We start from the raw sequence: 15695 nt of genomic DNA, 5'->3' as shown, positions 1-15695 counted from the left end.
AAACTGATCATGGTTTTTCAGCAGGAATCAGGGAAAGCAAGATTTTAACAAATATGTTGAGAATAGTTTTTTTGGGGTTTGTATGTTTCAGTTTTGAAAACAGCATGATTTGCAAGTCATCTTTGATCACCCTATGTAGGCTTTTACTGTAGTAGTACTTCTTCACACAGTAGTACTTCTTTAATGCTAGATACCATCATTCACTTACCAGACACACTATTCTTGCTTTTGTGTGCAGTGTACACAATTAACACCTTATTTATCAAAATTCACTCAGTTCAGTCAGCTTGTTTTTATCCAAATACACAGGACTGCTTTCAAGAATACTTTACAGACTATAAACTTTCAAACTAGTAGTATTTTGCAATTGTCTGAGGTCAACTCCAGGCAACCTACTAGCATAAAATGTTTAAGTTAAACTTTTCTTTAATCTCATATATACACTGAATCTCGTATCTTTATATTCAGTAATATACTCCAGCCAATCAGAGATGGTGATAATCACCACCATCATCACCATCAATCAGAGAAAGCAAAAATAAATAAAAAATTTGAAACTTTGCAAACTGTGAAAGATCGAGGCTTAGAAACTACTTAAGCTGGAGCAATAAAATGCTTAGAATAAGCATTAAATCTCAGCAATAAAATGCTGAGATTTTTTGGCAGAGGCAGGTGCTGACTTCCAGCCTCAGCCACCCAGGCCTCCAACACCTGGAGCCACCCCTCCTTACAGGCAGCTATGGAGCATCCCTGCAAAAGTAAAGCACTCCTTCACAATGGTCACACGTACACCACAGCCTTCTTGCCATGAGAAGGGGTATTGCAACATGCCATGCACACAGCACCCCTCTGGGGAAAGATTAAACTCCTAACTGCTCCAGTGAAAAAGAAAACCAGAAGGGAAAAGATGATGTGCTTAAATTTAGGCACCATTACACTCAAAGTAAAATGACTTTTAAGACTATTAAACTTAAGACAAAGCAAAACAAACCAAAAGCCTTTGCTAGTCTAACCATGTGCTTCCATCCCTGAGAATCATTGGAAAACATCCTCCTTCTCCCTCAACCCTACAAGACACACACCAACCAGCTTTACTGCAGTTAGACTTGTCAAAAACGTGTGGCTGCTGAACACCTCTGTCTTGAAGCAGCATTGATATAAGCCCCTCTCTCCTTTTTACAGCTGTTGTTGATGGGCAGCCATGGTCAAGCGTAAGGACAAAAGGCAGAGCTTTGAAATAAATACCAAGAGGTTTTGGTATCAGCATGGGGTGGAGGGGACTGGGTGGATTGAGGTTCTCATGGTGGAACGTCAGGATGCTGCTCTGGTTGAGGACTCAGCAGTGCCTTGGCACCATCGCCATTTATTTACCCCATGAAAGGCAAGTGGACCAAGCATGCTGCTGGCACAGACACACTGCAAGAGGAAGCAATGCTGCTGGAGGGCAGTGCTGGCAGAGGTAACAAAGGAGAGGATGACACCTGGGGGACTGTATAAAAAAGATGTGCTTTCTAGAAACAGAATTGATGTATCATCGACCGAGCAGTTCCCAAGACAATGCTGGAATCACACGTCATTACCAACATCTGCTCTCTCCAATACATTTTCCACCTCTTAGCTAGTTAAAGGATTTTTCAAACGATACAGAATCTCACCAGAGGTTTGGAGCAAAAGAAAAAAAATATAGTCTTGTTGCATTCTACACATATGAGGGATTTTTCTGAGAACATAATTAAGACAAATGAATTTATACACTCAATTTCTATAATGGACTCAACAGATCCCCATTAAGCAATGTGGGCAGGCATCCAAATTACCCTGCTGAAGCCAGCAAAATCATCTTTTCATCAAGTTTTGTTCCATTAAAAATTGCAGATTAAGTGTCTAAACATTGTGTGAGCCGTTAAAAGCACAGGATAAGGAAAAGACAGGCAGATAATGTCAACAGAAGCCAAGGATACTGGGTGGCTAACTACTGCCAGATTTTCCTAAATGAAAGATTCGGTAAGAGCAAGAGGTGACTGTGAGGAGTCAAATCTTTCTTTAACAGCTAGTTTTGTAGCATGTAAGTTGGGAAAGAAAGATCACTGCAGTAAGGGACAGTAAAAGTAGTGCATACACTTTACTTAAATGTAACATAGACAGGCTGCATGGTTTCCCCTTCAGCATTGTCATTGGTGTCTTTGAGTGTGATAGGATACAAAGAGAACTGTCACACCCAGGTGAAGTCATATCATCATACTCATCTTGACAACAGATAAATCTTTTTCTTTGCAGACAGAAGTGTGTGATGGCAATTCCAGAGGAGCAGGGGGAAGCTGCACCAGACATCAGACCTCCAAACTAACATGCTGCCCCTCAATCTGACCTCCTTCACCTGCTGAAAGATGCTGCTCTTCCATCACAACAGAAGAATCCAACATGTGCTCTATTCAAAATTCCTTCCCCAAGAAGGGCATTAAGAGGGGGTGCATTCCAGGCAAGTGGCAAATGAATGTTCATGCTTCTTTTCCCCCCACTTTCTGGATTTCACATATGCTAAGAATTGCAGTACAAAGAGTTCTAAAAACCTGAGTATAGAGATCAAATTGCTATGAAAATGTCTCAGAACTCGTAAAATAGTCTTTGTTGCTGCTGGCCTTTTTAATAATAAAAATAGGGTTTAAAGTCTGGTCTTGCAGCAAGTAGGAATCTCTAGGGTGACACAATAACCATTTTAGTTAATCTGACCTGCAGCAGAAATCAGGAAATAAGGTATGTTTTAAAGTCCTCCCTTATAGTGAAATGGCATTTGCAGCATGGCTGTAATCACACAAAATGAAAGGTTTTAAAATTGACCTCTCTGTTCTTCACTCAATCCTCTGAGAAAAATATTTCTTTTCCTTTCACAGAAATTCTCCCATTTACATCTCATACCCCACATTTCAGAAAATACGCAAAATCTACTTTTACTATTACACCAACGACATTTTTGAGGGACTTTATTATTAAAAAATAAATTTCAAGTTGTGTAAGGAGACAAGAAGTACTTCAGCTATGAGATGCTGAAACTTTTACTTAAAGTAATACTCCACATCGGTTTTAAACTCTTTTGGTTACGAAGTATGTGATAATGTGATCAGAGTACGTGATCAGAGCCTCAATAATGCAAGTTAGGCAGATCTGAGGCTTTCCTCAAAGAAGAAGAATCCCTTAAAAACAACTGATGAAAAGTATACAATGCTACAAACAAAGTCAACTAATTTACAGCAGATAATCCATGATGTGTACAGAAGAGGTAGCTGTGTTATCAAAGGTGGTGGGGAAAAAGCAGAGTATTATCTAACTGAATTCAAGTAGACCTTAGAAAAGCAGTAAATGAAAGCCTCTGTGTCTGGTCATAAAATATGCAGCAGCACAGGATTCAAGTATTTGGTATAAGCTTTCATAGAAGGCAAAGTGCATGAAACATTTACTCTCTAGATCCTCAAAAAAATGGTTTTACTAGGGAAGGTTTTCTACAGGTAGAGATGAGATCACCTGTCTTAGCCAGAGCTCATAGAGCAGTAACAGGACTGAGGAAGAAAAAGAAAAGCCAGACAGGCAGCCCTTGTCCAGTATGACATGCAAGCATCGTGCTGGCAAGAGAAATTCATACCACTGTCTGCTTCTGCAGGCACTTCAATATACAAAGTACTAGAAAACAAATCTGAGGAGCAGAGAAAAGGTATCTCTCTTCATTTGAATTAAGAAGAGTTAAGAACTTATGCCTGGAAAAAAAAATGAAAAAATTGTCTTAGCAATGCAATAACAAAAAATATAGCCTCACTAATGTAAATGAGCTCAGAAGAAATGCTGGCAAGACAGATGTGGCTGAACATCACAATTCTGGACTTGGTTATAATTAATATAAGAGAAAGACTTTAAAATGTATGTACAAGATACTGGCTTTAATATTAAGTAAAACGTGGGGATGTCTCCACATATGACATTACAGGCAGATAGAGTATAGGATAGATTAAATAAATATTTAAACTAACAGAAAAACTGGCAGGAAAGAAAACCAGGGAAGGCTGAAGACAACTTAATGTATGCCTAAGGGTTATGTGTGCTATCTAGCAATAAGTACATCAGGAGTAATAAAAGCACTAAAGTAGATGAACAAGAATTTGTATAAGACTTGCAGGGGGAAAAAAAAGAAAGGAATATAGACATACAAAAGAGACAGAAGCTCCCAATCCTATCAGCTTCAACAATAAAGAATCTAAACAATAAATTAACAAATAGTAAAATTCAAAGTAAGTCAAAGAAACTGTGACCAAATTTCAATGTCTACCTTTTTCTAGCTCACATCTGTGAAAGAGAAACCTCAGGACCTATCTGAGCCTTTTATTGTTCTTTCCTGTGTATTTTTAAAGAACTAAATTCTGAGGTACCTTTTAAGTGGGTCCACTTATCCCACTGAAATTATTTTTCTCTTTTTTGTATCCATTCTCTCTTTTTGACCAGCTTTTCCAAGCAAGGTTTCACTGGGTTTCATTATGTCCTCTGTTTAGTGCTTTGAAAGTTGTCTACTGCTCTCAGTCACTTCTCTCTTCATTGTCTTTGGAAGAAAGAACTGCAATTTTTTTCACATTCCCTTTAAGCATTTTAAGGAACTTGAGAAGAAAATGAAAAATAAACCTTAAAATCTGCTTTCAATCCCAAGCCTCTCACACTGGTTGTCATAAAGCTCAATGAGCATTACTGCCTCCAGCCTCCACCTTTCCTATACAAAATTTTCTGCCCTACAGGTTGAATGCAGCTGAATAGCAGGCTTCTCATATGGGGGACATTCTCTGAGGAAAACTGACACTTGGAGGCTGCATATTTAAACATTTACCATCCTCTCCTCTTGCCTATAATGCAATTTCTCTTCTTGCAATTGCTTCCTTTCAAACTGTTTTAATTAGCCATACAATTAGTTTCCACTGACTTTTCCCTCTGTTGTAATTTAGATTTAACAGCAGAAAGGCAGAATAGCATGCACTGGTTTGAAATGCAGTCCTGACTTGTAATAAAGCTGTAATACTGTAGATTTCTTTCAGGTTAATATCCCACATACCTGCTTCAGTGGCAGAATAGGCCCTACCATGGCTGTGTGCCCCAAGACCAGTGCTTTGTCTGTATAAAAGGGTGCAATAAAATGATTTGGAGAACAGCAGAATATTTTTCCAGGATAGCCACAAAGTAATCTACCGATAGGAGGAGGAGGAAAAAATATTATTTTGAATTGACATTTCCTAATACATAATTAACTCCACACAAGGAAAAATCCAGGGCACAGTGACTTCCTGACTCCTTATTTTGTGCACTCTCGGTAAGAATTTCCTATGTTTTGGAGTATGTATTTCCTTTTACCAGTTTTTTGGTTTGCTTAACCATTATTGATACTTTTCTGGGTTTTCTAGGACACTTGGAGCATGATTTCTCCTGTGCAGTCCCATCAGCTTGCCTTACTTGGAGGCCCAGGGAAGTTCCTGGGTGTCTGGCATCCAGCATCAAGCTCTCTATGTGCTTTCAGACACTGCTTAGGCTAATTTTACTGCAAGAACAAGGAACAGACTACAGCACCCCACACCAATGCAACTCATTCAGTAGTTTTGTTTCAGATGCTGCCAGTTAGGAGAAGACTGTTCAATGACCATCAGCAGGCAGGTTTCTCTATCTCATCATTCAGTCCACCCAACACTTCTTGGCAGAAAACCCTCTGAATCTTCATTATCATTCTCTTTCTGTACATTCAGCCCTAAAGTTTCCTCTATTAGCAAATTTCTAATCTAAGGCCATATTTCCAACTGGTTATATGTCCATTCTCCATCTCTCAAACAAACTGAAAAAAGGCTATTTGCAAATCTAAGAACACGCTTAATGAGTTTTGTGGAGGGGCTGTTTTTCACTAAAGATAGTTATAATCTTTCAGACAGATATTTTAGGGTATTCAATGCAGTCTCAGCTACTCTTTCCTTACATTCCTTCAAAACACCAACATGGGAGTCACAAACAGGCATTTGGTTCACTTTGTAACTTGCCTAATAATCTAACACGTTGTTGAATTTCTATTCCAGACTTTCTACAAGACTTGGAACATGCCAAATCTCTGATGATTGCCCTTTGTAATTTGTAAGACTACATTGCAGCTAATAAAATTTATGTCTCTTTGATTATTTTGCTTTTTTTGTTTTTCAGAACATGCAGATGCAGGTAGGAAACACTACAGAACAATAAAGATAATATAAATTAAGCAGAAGTTCTTAGGGTGCCACTGAAGGCTCATAAAAAAGCCAACTGATCACAATGAGGTCTTGTTTTGCTTGCAGCATCCTGTACTTGCTTTTTCGAGAGGTTATGGTTAACTTCTGCCCTACCACAAGAGTGGTCTTAAATAATTTGAACCACTGGGTCCAGAAGACTAGACAGAGAATCAGCACAAGAGGAAAAAAACAAACAACAGCTTGAAAATGTGAGTTGGAGATGGTAGGGCAAGCAGCAAAGAATCAAGTTACAGTAACTTGTTACCTGAGAATGTGAGAGGAAATAAGGGAGTTAGAAGGTTATGTGAAACCGGAGAAAAAGATGGTAACTGTTGAGAAGATACTACAGAACAACTAAAATTCAGCAATTTCTATGTAAGGCCCAGAATGCACTGGAATCATGGTGGCTCTTTGGTGTTTTCTATAGGAGTTGTTTTGTCTCTACAAAAACCCTAGGGTTTGCCATTTTCCTCCCAGTCAGTTGATAGTAAAGGTATCGAATTTTCTCAGCATCTCATCTACTGCCATCTTGTATCTGTGTCAAAAAACACACGAGTGCTTCAAGCAGGCAGGGACAAGGGAGTGGGAAGATCTGTGCAGTCACAAGTGAACAGAGCCACTGAGAGAGCAAGGAATGGGGCAGGCAAGTCTGCTGCCCATCAGGTGCTTGCTCCACACACTCCTTACTCTAGCTCAAGATGCAGCTGCTCCCTGCCCTTTATGCACTGACAGACGCCGTAAGGAGACACAAGGTAGGAGCAGGGATAAAGGTGGAAATAAGCAAAGATGCTCTCAGTAAAATACCTGGTCACCTGCTCAACCCCAAGCAGCTATCTTGCCCAGATACATTCTGAAAGGTTTGCCCAGGCTAAGCCTTAAGCTTCCTGAAGCCATACTACAAAAGCACGCTCACTTTTGAAGAAGATGGACAGAAGTACAAAGAAACTGGGGAAAACTCCTTCACCAAAAGGGTTGTCAAATGTTTGAACAGGCTGTCCTAGGAAGTAGTTAAGTCACCATCCTTGGAAGGATTTAAAAAATATTTAGATGTGGCACATAGAGACACAGTTTAGTGATGGTCCAAGACTTGGCAGTGCTGGCTTAACAGTTGGGCTCAATGATCTTAGAGGTCTTTTCCAACCTAAATGATTCTAAGGGATCAGAGTTTATATTTAGAATTATGGTACACACTGTTTAATACTGACATTTTTACAGGTCTTCTGGGATGAACTGTTCATATGGCTAGCTTGCACATTTGCCAGAATCCTACACCTACTCAATTTAGGAAAGCTCATTTCAGGAAAGGGGATGAAGCCACAGATAAACTATAAATACAGCAATAAGAATCACACTGACTAAACATTTTCTTTGTAACTGGAAGCGTTGTAGAAAGTAGAACAGGAAATAGCAGAAACCACCTACAAAACTTATGGTTTAATAGTGCAAACATCAGGTACAATGAGAAGACTGCATCCTCTCAGTTTGAAGAGGCAGATAAGGCAGAATGAAAAACAGGGGTAATTTACCCAGACTGCAGAACGCCACTGCACAAAGAGCTGGTCCGTGAGGAGAGCAAGGACAAAATTCTTGAGTGCACAAAGCAGCAGCTTGGGGCAAGCCTTGCAGCTGTCTCAGAAGGAATGTGCACTTTCCACAGGTATTAAAATCTGCTGAAACAGGTGAAAGAGCGAAATAAATACAGACTTAATTCACGGCAAGCTACATAGGCTAAGAATATAGGAAAGGAAATGACTTGGCAGAGGGGAAGTTCGAGGCAATAGGTCATGCAAAAAGGATGAAAAGGTCACAGCAATTATGTATAGCCTTTTGGATAAAAGAATCCACTGCAGAGTCTCTGGATGTACTTCCAGCAATGTTAAGATGTTGCTTCCAGCTACTGGATGACAGCATATCCTGGATTTATAAGTATTCATTGTCAGGATGTACACCCTGCGTTTTGGGAAACTTTGCCTTAGAACATGCTACAGTGCCATTGCTCCACACCCTCTTCCCTCTCCCAGGGGGTCACCATCAACATATGAAAGACAGCTTTGAGGAAGGCAGGTCCATATTAATTCTTAAAGAACTATAAGCAGACAATCAGATCAGGCTTTCCAGCAGATACTCTACTGGAGTGACCTGGAAAGGATCTGATTCCAGCTGACAGAGGTATCAAAGTTTCCAAGTTTGGTTCCTTAGGAGCAGACTATAACCACAACATGACAAGACAGACAGACAAGGGTAAGCCATTTCAAGCCTTCATCCCACTGTACACCATGCTTCTGTGTTACCAGTTTTAGTCTTGGGATATTTGTTGATTTTTCTTTTGCTCTTATTCCAATCCTATTCATGCTTGCATTTTTTCAATGCAAATGTGTGCTGACCAGTTTCCTCCAAACTGTCAGCAAAGCGCTATTTTTTTTCAGCTGCTCTCATTTCCACTCAATCGTAAGATGGTGTCTTAGATCAAAAAGCACCACTGGCACAGAAGGTGGGCAACCCCATTCTCCATGTGAAGCTTGGAGAAGCTTTTGGCTGCCTCATTCTCTGGAGAAGAAAGCAGCAGGACAGAGGGCAAGTGAATACAAACACAAAGATCTGTGTTGCCCCAAGAAGCACATCTGCCTCCTCTTCTTTTGGTGAAGCAGTTGGAGACTCCCTCTGGGAGCAGCACAGCATGGAGAAACACGCAGGACAAAGAGTGATGCAGGTTGTGTTAGTCTGGCACAAGACAAGATGCACTGAAGGAGGGGAACTCAAGACACATTAGAACATCAAGCACTAAACTTAGATGCCTTCTCTGCTCTGTTTTTTGTACATCACTATGCCACCTTTTTTTGTATACTACTATGCCTATCACTTTTTAAAAGAGATTTCATGAAACATATCAATGAATCTAACCCAATCTTCTTTGTGTTCTAAATATGCAAACCACAGAATATTTTTCATGATCTTACACATTATTGTTCAGAAAACGAGAGAAAAGAAGCTGCATAAATGAATTACTTTGCAGTCTTTATTAAAAGAAAGTACATCTAGAAACAATCAGATGATGCAGAGGTAAAGTCACCTACAAAACAAGACAGATTAGCATCACCCACTGATTGTTGATCCTGGTGGCACTAGAGGCAAACTGGGAAGGGCTTCAGGGCAACTTTGTACTCACAAATTTTAGGAATGAAGAAAGAGTGGTAAGCAGAAACAAAGAATTAAAAGACAGATAGTAAAGCAAGTTTCTTCTCTCACATTTAACAAATTTTATCTACTACATTGCAAATCCAGAGCATTGATTCAAATACTATTTTACTGGATTTCCATTTGTTTTGCCTGGGCCCCTACATTAATCCAAACAATAAGGGCCTTTAAAGCATTCATAAATAACCTGCTGCTGCTGCTGCTGGCACCTAGGAGCCAAGTGCAGCAATGTTAAGCAACAACAAATTTCATAGTTCAAGAGGCACAGTTAAGGAAAAAGGTTGCTCAGAAAATCACTCTCATTTAGCACAAAGATCCTTAAAAATTGCATGAAATCAGTCAAGTAACTATAGAAACCAATTTCTTCAGCTCTGTATCACACGTCTCACACCTCAATTGTCTTTATTATCGTCTGCTGTCAGATCCTTAATCAGAAATGTGAACAGGCTTGATGATTTATTCAGCAGGGACAAGAATCTGTAGGTCAAGTGAAAAATTTCACACACACATACACACGCACACACATCTTCAACCTTAGGTACTTTCATTTCATTCTGTTCCCAGTAGCTCTGGGGGCAACTCCAGTGAGATCCAATATTAAGGCTCAATTAAAATAAGCTCCAATTAGTGGAGCTTTTTTCTCTCAGGCTAGAAAAGTCAGGAAATGGATATTGGGAAATGTAAAAAGTCAGCTACTGAGAGGAGGCTGCAGACATAAATGAACTTATTTGTTGATTTCTACAGTTGCTATGCAGAGGCCTCTGGGAGTAAAAGCTTAACCAGTCTAAGCTATAAACTAAAACCCCTGCAGCTAAACATGAACTGTGTGAAACAAGGGCTCCATTCCAGAACAGAAAACTGCTGGGCCCAGAAAATTAAAAGCCAGAGGCATTTTCCATTTAAAACTAAATCCCAGTACCGCCTCCCAGCCAAAGAATTATAAGCAGTATCAGATTTACAAAACGAACAATTACCCTGGAAAAATGTAGCCTATTGTACAGTCCCAGATGCTAAATCTCAAAGTTTCTTTTTTTTTTTTTTTTTTTTTTTTGTCTAATCCCACATTATATTCCTACCAAGTGTACTGCTGCAGTTTACAAAGGACTGTTTCGAGACAGGACTGAAACTGCAAAAATAAAATGTTAAAAAAAGAGAGCTCATAATTCATTGACCTCATTTGAAGCACTGCCCTTGCCTGTGGCAGTTCCTGTCCTTCCCCAAGGCCTCTGCAAATGGTATGCAGCAGCAAAATAAACCCTGACCTAATTGCCAGGACAGGGCTGCCAACCTTCTCTCAACACACAAAGGCAAGCATGGTAACTGGAGAGTCCTACCTCTTTCGCTTTCTGCTTTAACCGCAGTTGCTCTGGATCTTCTTTATTGGAACGGCTCTACCAAAGGAAGAGGAAAAAGACTGAATAGAAATTGCAAACACCATCCTATTTGTTAAATATTTAATAAATGACAGTTTTCTCTGGTGATTGAAAGATTTAGCTCCAGGGGTGAATGCCTCAATCCAGACTGGCTTCCATCCCCCTCCATCCACATACGTGCACACCCCTCCTCATCTGGGCTGGCTGCCTCTGCTCTAGCCAGAGGCAAGATTAAGCTGAAAATGATGCTAACACTGTCAGTCAGGTCCAGTCTAGGCATGATGTTGTTCATGTCAGCATCAGACACTTAAAAAGGACAGGAAGTATAGGAAAGAAAGGGAATTGTATTCATGCAAGAACAACACAGTTTGTTCAACTCTAGATTAGGTTTCCACCCAAGAGGCTCCAGAATTTGGCTTGAAACAAAACCAAAAGAAAAGAATAAACAGAAGATGGTCAAGTCACAGCTGATGAAGAAACATCTACTGTTGCAGGTTTGGGTTTTTTTTCCCCTTTTCTTTAGTGGAGGGAAGAGAGAAGAAACTTATTCTATACTAGCAAGAGCTCCATGTGCAGTTCATGAATGCTGCGGCACCAGCTCCAAGGCTAGCCCTCTGAACTTGACTACAGAAAACAAATACACCTGCAAGGGTGGTGGACCTTCCCAGGCTTCTGTTTCAGAGGCAAAAGAGATACAGGAAGGACATTTATAGATTTTCACTTCATTTTGACCAGTAGCAATAATCTCAAAAGAGGAGTTCACCCCACCACACATTTCAAAGAAATCTTGTGTACTTTTAAAATAACGTAAATATGTTAAATCCCTTCCTGTATAGCCTCAATTGTCGTCAATATTATAGATTTTCAGTGACAGGGTTAATAGTTACTATATTTAAAGCAGAAGTAGAAGAAACCTGAAGATGGTCACCAATCTAGAGGACATGACTACTTCCTTGGAAACCTAGAGTCTTACCTTGGCTGCTCGAAGCAACATTTCACGTTCCTCTTCATCTTTTCTCTGCTTTTCTAGGTGATCGAGTTTCTCAAGAAATCTCAGTTGTGCTCTGGTGTCACTAGATACAACGTACTTATCACTCCCCTGAAAAAATAAGTTTGTTATAGACAACCAGGAGCTAATAAACCTGGTGGGAACAATCTGAAAAGAACATTATTTTGCAAAGCTGAAAAGTGTGGGCTGTTTTTAGAAAGACTTCAGGTGGTAGGTAGTCATTTATACATCGCCTCTCCACTGCAGCCTGTTTCCAATCCTCTGTGGCTAGTAAGAGGTTATTGAAGAAGTGACATTAACAACATCCAGTCTATACTGACTATAATAACAGAAGTCTTCCCTAGCCTTAGACTAAAAATTGAAATTTTGTTTTAAATCACCAACTTTATATCCAGTAAACATGTTAGTTAAAAAAGGGAACTATAAAGCAGCAGGGAGTAATATATCTTCTCCTTTGAAGAGAAAAAAATAGAATTTGACATTTTAAATTTCTAGCGCTTTATGTTCTAGTTTCAGCCATTTAATGCAGAAGTTGAAACAAGCATCACCTGGTATTTCCAAAAAGATGTCTTATTTATTGGAGGGGCGATATGGAACTAGTTATAATGAATCTTAGAGGTGAAGAATCAGAAATATATTATATATGGTTTGTTATGGCTTTAAGAATACATATTTTTGCCTCAGTGAATGCTTTCAAGTCCCAGGATAGTTTATGTTGAAAGGTAACCTAGAGAAGTCATCTGGTCCAGCCACCTGTACAAAGCTGGGCCAGCAAATACTAATGATTAGTATTAGTCCATCAATCACTGGACACACAGGCATTGAAACAGAGCTGAGGTCCTTTTGGTCTAAAGAACAGCAACCAGTAGTTTATTTTACATTCTATTTTTGCCCCCACTGGAGAGCCGGAGTTGACATTTACTTTAGCTCAGAAAGGCAGAGAAAGGAAAGATCCAAAACATGGTCAACTGGCAATGAAAAGCTTGGTTTTACTACTCTGCTTATCCGAAGACAGGCTTCTTGAGCCCATGCATTGGCCAGAGGGCATTTAGGCAACACAAGACAAAGATCCCATTCTAGACGAGGCATGTTTGTGCCACCTGTCTGTACCACTTTTTAGTGCATGTCCTACAGTTGACTTCTTTCTCTGTTACTCTGTGAATTTGGGTTTTTTTCCTCAGAAATTTATCCTGGGGCTTTTATCAGCCAAACATACTATGTACTTTCAGCAACTCTTCCTTCTATCTTACCCCAACCTTACATTTAATGAAACAACTCTGACATACAACTATTCTAAAAAAATCACAGGGTATTTTACTGTTGTATTTTCGGCAAGGTTATATGTTAAGTATATGGATTATCAGTGACTTCAGTTACTCTATTTTTAGTTTTCAAGGATACTACTAAGACTCTTCTTCTCACACCCAGTCGTGCACTATGAAAAGACAAAAGGAAAGTAAAAGTTTTCTTGTGAAGCACTGTTGTCTCCTGATCTGAATTTTCACAACTGAGTCAGAGCATGAAATCAATCACTTTTCTGGTATTAGGTTTGGTCCTTTTCAATACGCCACCTCATTGTCACATATTACCTGTGACACCATATTAACTGTGGCTCAAAACACGCCATATGCTGCCACCAGAGAGCCACAGCGTCTGTGGCTCTGCAAAAAAGTCCAACAAACATTTTCCCCTTCTCTTCTGCCACTACTTAAGTGTTTTTTTAAGTGCTCACCACAAAGCATATTTTTGAGTCACTCTCAGTACATCAGTACAACTTGTTTTGAAGCAGCAGTTTATAATAATCCACCACCATGCCACAATCCTTTTAAAAGGACAAAGAAGAAAGCTGTAGTACCAGAAGATTATTTTTTTCAAAGTTTAGAAGTGTTTTGCTTTGGAATAGCCAGATATATACACATTTTAAGACAAATCCATGACCCTATGTCAACTAGCAATGTAAGTCTCTCAACCAGAAGCTCCCCAGTGCACTACCAGGGGCTTATATGAGACAAGAAATAGGTGCATCCATAACAGTATTTCAGCTCATCACCTGTTTTAAGATAGCTTATTTCAGGAATTTTTAAAAGAGGAACACCTGCAGTTATATTTCGTCCTACTCAATAAACTTCTCTGTGGTCATTTTGCAGGGAATTGCTGAGACAGAAAACATTACCTTGTACCCCTGCTCATGACTTGTAGCCAATGCTGTTACAATGAAGCATTATCACCACATCCTGTGGCCCTACAGATGACACAGTTTCGTGTTGCGGCATATCAGTGCTACTGCAGGAGGGGAAAATGTTCTCATGGAGCATCATTTATAGCTCAGCACCACACCATGCCTCTTGGAGCCGTGAGCTCAGGGGCTCCAACCACAGGAGCATGGCAGCTGTTTCATGCTGGAATGGACCCACATAAAAACCCTTCCCCTTTATGGTCTTTCAAAGGCTTTATACGATCACTGCAATGAGAGCTGCATCACAGAGAGCAGCTCCCAACCATCTGAAAGGCTATTCCTACTTCACATGAAGAGACCATCATCATAGTTTTATCCCAATTAAGTCAGTGACTTCCAATTATATTTTTTTTCTTAAATTTACCAAAAAAAGGACAAAAGTTGACAAGTCTACATGATGGCATAGCATGAAGCTTTTGCCCTGCCAATTCACTCTCTCTGCAGTGCTATTTATCAGATGAAAGCTACTGGGCATGAGCTCAGTAAACTGGGAAAAGAGTTTCCTGAGTATGATCCCATAAATTACTGCCTCTTTACACCAACTCCTACCCTAACAATAGTTACTCTGGTTTTACCACACCTACCCGTATTAAATGTCTTTTTGTAATGAAGATAGGCCAGAACAGAGCCTTATGGAGCAACCATCCAACCCTCCTGGAAAGGCTCAGGGAATTTATCTGACATAGATGTAGCTCACATTGTGCAGGGGTACCAATCAAAAGACATGAGGGAAAAGAGAACAGGGGTTAAGCACCAGGGCAGGTGGAATACAGAACTGTATAAATACCTATATTAATACATAACGGGACTCCAGCACTCTGCAGTGCTCTCTTCTTGAAGTTAAGATTTCTAAAAGCCTGTCAGCATCTCTCACAGTAACATTACTCACAAAGGTAATCCTGTAGGACACTCCTCTGTTGAGTAATACCATCTTCCTAACAAAAGAGGGTATCTGTGCCTCTAAGATTACTGTGCCTGTTACTTCTGATGTTTTTGTTTGTTTTGCTTTTGAGAAAAGAGGAAAAGAAAGCCAGCTTATTGCAATCTTATAATCTTATCATTGCTTCTGGCAATTCAATCAGACAAAAACCTGTTTCTCTATTGCTTTAGTTCAATGAGAAAGAAGCCAGTCCTATACAGCCTACAGTCCAAAAAACATTTCCTTCTGTTCTTGGTGTCTGAGAGACACTAAGTCCTGCTGGTTACTCAGGACTTCACTTCCTCCTCACTTTTGCTCACAAGCTCAATTGTACTTCCCACTTTGGAGAAAACAACAAACAACATGTGCAGATTTCTGAAGTCTTTTCATACAAAACTCTCAACTTGTTCTGTATTGATTTTCTTTTCTATTACATCTTCTTCTGGCAAGGAACAGAACACTCCAGCTGCTCCAGACAACACCGTAAATACTGAGAAGTTTCCAAATAGTTGCTCCTCTTTAATACTGCTGCTCCAGTCCTGAAAAGCCCATAAAAACTGTTCAGTACAAAAATAACTCCTATTCCATCAGTTGGTTGCTCTTGTTAAATTTCATTAAGTATAAAGTTCTTGTAAAAAAACTCAAACCTGAACAAACAGGAAGCCAAGAGTTGACAGATATATTTGCTTCT

General features: G+C 39.7%; 1 protein-coding gene across 1 annotated transcript in view; it reads right to left on the bottom strand.

Moving 5' to 3' along the window:
- TAF4B (TATA-box binding protein associated factor 4b) overlaps positions 1 to 15695 on the bottom strand; it is a 57421-nt gene that overhangs the window by 15072 nt on the left and 26654 nt on the right. The window contains exons 11-12 of the mRNA XM_066330165.1: positions 11814 to 11939; positions 10802 to 10858 (exon numbers count right to left, since the gene is read on the bottom strand). Coding sequence (XP_066186262.1) covers positions 10802 to 10858; positions 11814 to 11939 — 183 coding nt within the window. The remainder of the gene's footprint in view (positions 1 to 10801; positions 10859 to 11813; positions 11940 to 15695) is intronic.

The sequence above is a fragment of the Sylvia atricapilla genome, chromosome 1, assembly GCF_009819655.1.
Source record: "Sylvia atricapilla isolate bSylAtr1 chromosome 1, bSylAtr1.pri, whole genome shotgun sequence".
Lineage (NCBI taxonomy): Eukaryota > Metazoa > Chordata > Aves > Passeriformes > Sylviidae > Sylvia > Sylvia atricapilla.
This window is presented reverse-complemented; position numbering and strand designations above follow the sequence as displayed.